The sequence below is a fragment of the Phocoena sinus genome, chromosome X, assembly GCF_008692025.1.
Source record: "Phocoena sinus isolate mPhoSin1 chromosome X, mPhoSin1.pri, whole genome shotgun sequence".
Taxonomy (NCBI): Eukaryota; Metazoa; Chordata; class Mammalia; order Artiodactyla; family Phocoenidae; genus Phocoena; species Phocoena sinus.
In genome coordinates this window covers 114,514,579-114,521,794 of record NC_045784.1, presented here as the reverse complement: position 1 = coordinate 114,521,794, position 7,216 = coordinate 114,514,579, and the positions used below count along the sequence as shown (strand labels likewise).

Below are 7,216 nucleotides of genomic sequence, written 5' to 3'. Positions count from 1 at the left end.
CTGCTGAACTGCAGGTGAGGTTGCGATGGAAGCAATTTAACAGAATTCCAAGAGAGAGCCATGTTATTTTAGCATCAGAAAATGTAATAAACTATATACCATGTGTCTAAAATCTGAGGTCTCTGAAGTAGGTAAGAATCTCACTAGCTCCACCAACCCATTCTACCAGATAATCATTATTTGCTCTGCTGGGTAAAGATTACAATTAAACTAGCTACTGAAATTTAACAGACAAGGAAAAGGTAACCAATAGAAAACTACACTAGGTTAATTTGTAGAGAAATAACAGGTATGCATAGTTTCTTTTAAAGAGACAGCCTTTATTTTAAGAATTTTTACATTGAAGACTTCAAAAAGTGGTAGGTTTTTAGAACGTATTGACCTGTATTTAAAAGGAACTGTTGACAAAGATTCTCCAGAAATAATCTGAACAAGCGGGAAAATACAGTTAATACTACTGAAACCTACTAAAATAACTCCAGGACATATGGTTTATCCGACATAACAATACCTCTAAATGCTGTCACTGACATGAAACTGACTGCTTCTTTCCTAAACACACAGCGGTATAATTAATATTCAATCACTTCTGTTCTTTCCTGAATATATAAAAATTAAAATACCAATTAAAAAACTAATATATTCTCCTCTTTCAATGTTTCTTACAGATACAATTTCAATATTTTCATTCATTAGTGGTGTGGTTTAAGAGACTTTTCATTCACAAATCAAACAACAATCCATCCAAAGGGATACTCTATAGGCTCATAGTGCAAATAAAGAGTTTGGGAATGCAGCGACTGACCTTTCTAAAATACAGAACGGATAAAATTCTTAGAAGATACATGCAATAAGCTCTACTAAGCAGCTGGCCACAGAACTAGAACATCTGATAATTTTCCTGGTGACTTCAAGGGGACTCCAGATGCTTCCAAACTCAACTTGAACTCTCATCTTAGGCTTTGTATTTTGCTTTTCCAGTTTCGCTAATGACACAAACATGCTATAAAATAAAAATCCAGAGATTCACATTAGAAAAGTATACTGTGAAGTGAAAGGTGAGAACAGTACTTGGCATGTCTTCTATGAACAGTATTCTGCTGCAGGGGTTTTTACAAAACAAACGGCCTTCCTCATCTTCCTCACCCGCGTTCACAAACGCGTTCTCGGCACTCCTGCTTCCAGAGGAGGTGGTGGGTATTTGAAGGAGAGTGAATTATAAGACTTAAACTAGTTCATTTCTCGCTTACTTATGACCACATCTATCATCTGAAATAATAATGGGACAGTTACTGTATATTAAACCTGTTCAACTGTTTAGCCAGCAAGAAGTGTTACCCTGGCCTGGCCAAGTTACAGCTTTAAGGACGTCTGTACTTGACTACAGCTTTATGTGACTAATGGGAACCATCAGTCTGTTCAGATTATGAGGTGCTGGAAAGAGAAAACAATTCTTCCCTTTTATAAATTTTTATATGGGTTCTGAAAAATGAGAATGAGGAAAAGAAGCATTACTTACATTCAAATCCCTGAAGTATTCATTATAGTCAAGGGCATATCCTACAACAAACTTGTCTGGAATTTCAAATCCAACAACTAAAAAGAATCACATCATTTAGATACAGAAAACATCACTTTCAAATCTAATACGTGCAAACATTCTCTAAAGTGACTCTAAACCATTTCATATAAAACTTGTTGGGTTAAAGCTGGTTAAATGATTTACAAAGTATTTCACTTACAGTCTGGTCTATATCCAACACTTCGCGGGGTCCTTTTCACCAGCAAGCTGTTAATTATAAAATGTGACATGTGACACACGGAGACACTGCAGGGCATTACAAAAGAGAATATTCATGGTTTGCAACACGGTTTCATCTGTAGTTTAGAATACTATGGTCAGTTTTAACAAACCCAAGAAACACTCTGAAATGGAGAGAGCTAAATCACAGGGCTCCCTGGGCAGGGGCAGCAATGAGTTCACACTATAGATGAGGCCCTCGATTGATCTTCACCTGGAACACGATGGACTGTTCTGAGAGCTGCCCCCTGACTACCCACATGCCCATCAAAGGGCAGCTACTTGGGGAGGATGAACGGGTGGGGAATGCCAACGAGCAAAGATGACAAGTAAAGGCTTTCAGTCCAAAATCCCTGGAAAACAATCCCTAAGCCACAAATGGTGTGGGAGAGGTGAGCATCACCTTTCAAGACTTCTAGTAAATAGCTTACAAAGAGGAATGTTAGCTTAAAAAAGAAGTAGCATGCTAAAGGAGCTACTATTTGTTTTTGAGAGCAGAAACTGCAGGTAGGATGTGTCAACTCTAACAAAAGCTAATTTCATAATCCAAGTGCTGCCTGCTGAAAATTTTCAGCCATTAAAAAACCTGTAATGGGGCTTCCCTGGTGGCGCAGTGGTTGAGAGTCTGCCTGCCGATGCAGGGACGCAGGTTCGTGCCCCGGTCCGGGAAGATCCCACATGCCGCGGAGCGGCTGGGCCCGTGAGCCATGGCCACTGAGCCTGCGCGTCCGGAGCCTGTGCTCCGCAGCGGGAGAGGCCACAACAGTGAGAGGCCCGCGTACCGCAAAAAAAAAAAAAAAAAAAAAAAAACCTGTAATGGTGCTCTGAAAGCCTTTACATATGATAAGGGCAGTCCCAATAAAACAAGATTTCATAACTTCCTAGATAAGTATATTAAAAGGGCTGGAAAGGACCTAAAGTGATTCTCAACCTTCGCTGCACATTGGAATCGTGTGGGAACCTTAAAAAATATATAAAACTCAGGTACCCAGGCCATACCCCTCACCAATTACATCAGAATCGCTGGGGACGGGACACAGATGTAGGTTATGTTTTGTTTTGTAAACTCTCAGATGGTACCAATGTGCAGCCAAAGTTGAGAAGCACTGGCCTAAGCCTTAGCCTCCAAGGGATCGTAGTCCAGGCAAGTCCCTTGAGATTCTCCTTCCAGTAATTAGAGGACACACTTAGACTCGGGATCCATTTAGAAAGAAAATAACAAACCAATCGCAGCAAAACCCCTTCCATCTACCTGAACTCATTCAGGAACAATCCAAAAAAGGTATCATTAAACTCAGTGCAAGCTGTACTAAGAGTTCAGGGGAACTCGGCACCTCATATTCCTATAGATCTCAATGAATTATTTTGAAATAATTGCAGATTCATAGGAAGTAGCCAAGAAAAAAGCACAGAGCGCCCGTGTGCCCTCTCTCCGGTTTCCTCCAGTGAACACGTCACATAACTGTAGTAGATTACCACAACCAGGACATGGACATTGGTGGACTGACCTTATCCAAATTTCATCAGCTTTCTGTGCTCATACTTATATGTGTGTAATTCTACGCAATCGTATCACACATGTGGATTCGTGTAACCACCACCACAATCAGGATACAGAACTTTCCATCACACACGGCTTTCTCTTGCTACCTCTTTATTTATAGTCACAGCCACCCACCACCCCCTAACCCCTGGCAACCACTAATCTGTTCTCCATTTCTATCATTCTGTCACTTTAAGAAGGTTGTATAGGGGCTTCCCTGGTGGCGCAGTGGTTGAGAGTCCGCCTGCCGACGCAGGGGACACAGGTTCGTGCCCTGGTCTGGGAAGATCCCACATGCCGCAGAGCGGCTGGGCCCGTGAGCCATAGCCGCTGAGCCTGCGCATCCGGAGCCTGTGCTCCACAACGGGAGAGGCCACAACAGTGAGAGGCCCGTGCACCGCAAAAAAAAAAAAAAAAAAAAGAAGGTTGTATAAATGGGATCATACAGTATTTACCCTTTTGAGATTGGCTTTTATTGGCACAGCTCCGTTGAGTTCCTCCAGGTCGTGTGCATCAGCAGTTTGTTCCTTTTTAGTGCTGAGTAGGATTCCATGGTAGGGTGGACCACAGTTTGTTTAACCAGTCACCTACCAAAAGACATTTTGGCTCTTTCCAGTCTGGGGCTATTGCAAATGAAGCTGCCATGAACGTTCACACACGGGTTTTTGCGCGGATGTAAGTTCTCATTTCTCTGGGAGAAATGCCCAGAGTGCAGCTGCTGGAGTTGTATGGCAGTTACAGGTTTAGTTTCTTAAGAAACTGCCAAACTGTTTTCCAAAGTGGCTGCAGCACTTGACATGCCTGTCAGTTAATGGTTTTTTAATTTAACTTTTAAGTTAAAAAGCTTTCTAGTCATTCTTAACCCTGCTTTGTACTTAATCTTTTTAGGTATAAAGCACAGATACACATACATTACATAAATATCTGTGATATTAAATTTAATGGCAAGGAAGAGATTAGGAAAAGAAGGTTGAGAAACAACCCACTTGGGCCACAGCCCCATCACTAATGACCCTCACACCTCCAGCTATAGGAAGTATCTCTCTCATGAGGCAGTCTATCTCAGTTTCACAGCATACCCCAGGAAAGAGGCACACAAGAATATCTGGAGGAGTATATGCCACAGTAGGTTGACATTTAAAACCCTGAAAGCATGTAGAGAAATGAGCAAATGCACTGATTGGTCTGCAGGAAACTGCTTAGTGCCCTAGAATGCATCATTTCTACACTCTCATCATGCCTGTCCTAAATCCATTTAAAGTAAAAACTCACTGATGATACATTGGCACCAGCTATCAGAAAAGCCCCAAAGGACAAACTGCTGACACACGACTCAGTAGAAGGCTTACTCTGATTCAAAGATGTTCAACAAATACTTTGATCCTTTAAAAGGGGTTTATAAAAACCAGTTAATCGTTTAGGAAATAAAAGTTAGATCATTATCTGACCCCTACATAAAAATTGCAGATTGGTCAAAAATTAAAAAAAAAAAGAAAAAAAAAACCCAAAACATCCAGGGACGTCACCTGACAAAAAAAACAGTAAGGCATGAACTCTCAGCCAGGTTGCCTGGGTTCAAATTTTACCTCTATAGTGATCCAGCTCTGTGCCTCTGGATAATTCCCTATGCCTTGGTATCCCCATCTGTGAAGTGGGAATAATAGTCTACCTCTGAGTTGTTGGGGAGTGAAACTATAATTAGGGATAAACACAGGTAGAACTAATAAGCCAAACAGCATAGGTAGGACCAGGAAGTGAGGCTGGCTTAGAAGAAAGGAAGCAGGCATTGTACATTTTCAACGTGGCTACAAAACAAGATGCATCACACAGGACCACTACATCACTCAATTCCAGGAGCTCAGGATCTCCAGGGCCCACTCCTTCCTACCACCTCCTAACCCGTCTTTGGGATCCTCGGTCTCAGTTTTGCAAAGAGGCCCCAAATCCTCTGCCATGCTACCCAGGACAACTTTGATATCATTATTAGATTGGTGAAAAACCAAAGAGTAATAACATTGGGCAAGAAGGTGACTGCACTGAAAGGCTTTAACACACGACAAATTATTTACAAAGGACACTTACTGAGTCTTACTTGAGATTATATTACTTTTTGGAGATAAGAAAATTTACCCTTACAAAGAAGCAATTAATCTTTTTTCAAATGAAGAAAGTATCCTATGTCAAAATGTTATTTACATACCTTGCAACCTTGACCATCTTTGGATTATGCTGCTTGACCAAGGAAAGCAAGGTCTGCATTGTTTTGCCAGTGTCAATTATATCCTTTAAAAAAAGAAAAGACATTTAAATGGTAAATAAAACTATCGTACCTTTAAATTCAGTCATCATATAAACACACAAAAAAACCAAAATCCCATGTATAACTGGAATAATGCCATTTTTTTTCGGTGCAGTGATTCTCACCACAATTCATACTGAGATATTCTGGAATCTGTAAGTCATCTGGCTCTCAGCAAGCAGTAGGAATGCCAGTCCTCAGGGCTGGATTTTATAGGCACCAAGAGATCAATGACAGCTCATTTAAGTATATATATGCAAGTATGTACACACATATTTTATGAGAGAGTTGTGGTGCTGCCCTTCATTATAAAAGATATTAGATTTTTTTTTATAAACTCAAGATCAGGATGCTCCAACTCTCGGATGCAGGTGGTTAAGAGACCACACCAAGAAACACTGCTTTATACCATCTTAAAAGTATCCAAAGTATTAAAGTTTTACCATATAGAATTACTTTACATGAAAGTGAATCTTAGCTATTTAGTCAAAAGTAGGACATTATTCAAAACAAACCTATCTCTAATTGGGAAAACATTTCTTAAACCATAACCCTAATGCTCTTCAATGAAAATATTCTCTACAGATGGTATAAAGCAGCGTTCACAAAGTGGGGCTGTAAGTCATCAGAAACATCAGGGCTGGGGATTTGTGAAAAATGCAGATTTCTGGGCTGTGGTAGACAGAATTCTGATGGCCCCCAGGACTCCTGCCTCCTGGTGTACACACTCAGAATAATCCCCCACTCCCTGAGTGTGAGTGGGACTTGCGAAATGATGGGGTTGTCAGTAGGTTGTGTTACACGAGACAGCTGTAGCAGCCTGGAGAGAGATTCTGCTGGTTTTGAAGAAGTCAGCTGTCATATGAGAGGGCCATGTGCTAGGACATGAGGACAGCCTAGCAAGAAAATGGGGCCCTCAGTCCTGCAACCACAGGAACTCAGTTCTGCCAACAACCTGAATGAATTTGGAAGAGTACCATGAGTCACAGGTGACATAGGAACCCCAGCCTTGATTCAGCCTGATGAGACCTGGGGCAGAGGACCCAGCGGCTACCCTGTATTCGAGTCCTGACACCTGAAAACTGAGATAATCAGTGTGTGTTGTTTTAAGCGGCTTAGTCTGTGGTAATTTGTTAGGCGGGGGTTTTGCTGCGATTGGTTTGTTATTTTCTTTCTGGAAGGGGTTTTGCTGCGATTGGTTTGTTATTTTCTTTCTAAATGGATCCCGAGTCTAAGTGTGTCCTCTAATTACTGGAAGGAGAATCTGCAGACAAAATGAAGCAATCTGAAGTGGAATTAGTGAATCTGCATTTTTAAAAAAGCAACCAGTTCCCAGGGATACTCATGTACACAAACCCTGTGAAAAGAGTGTTATTTGTTTATTTTTTAATCTATGAGCTAAAGTTTCTAAAAACCTTGGTAACAACAAAAAGTGAATCGGGGTTACTGTTGCTCTTAAGCCTTACACCATTTTACATAAAAGAGTAAGAACTCATTCTATTGGTGGGAATATAAAGTACTTTGATGAGTAATTTGGCAACAATAGTAAAATTGAAAACGTACAAATTCGAAA

At 40.8% G+C, this 7,216-nt stretch overlaps 1 protein-coding gene across 1 annotated transcript in view; it reads right to left on the bottom strand.

The window, feature by feature from the left end:
• Positions 1-299: 299 nt before the first annotated feature.
• The window catches only part of LOC116747992 (hypoxanthine-guanine phosphoribosyltransferase), a 32,408-nt gene continuing 25,491 nt past the window's right edge, over positions 300-7,216 (bottom strand). Inside the window, exons 6-9 of the mRNA XM_032620710.1 lie at positions 5,545-5,627; positions 1,743-1,789; positions 1,520-1,596; positions 300-1,003 (exon numbers count right to left, since the gene is read on the bottom strand). Coding sequence (XP_032476601.1) covers positions 956-1,003; positions 1,520-1,596; positions 1,743-1,789; positions 5,545-5,627 — 255 coding nt within the window. The 3' untranslated portion in view covers positions 300-955. The remainder of the gene's footprint in view (positions 1,004-1,519; positions 1,597-1,742; positions 1,790-5,544; positions 5,628-7,216) is intronic.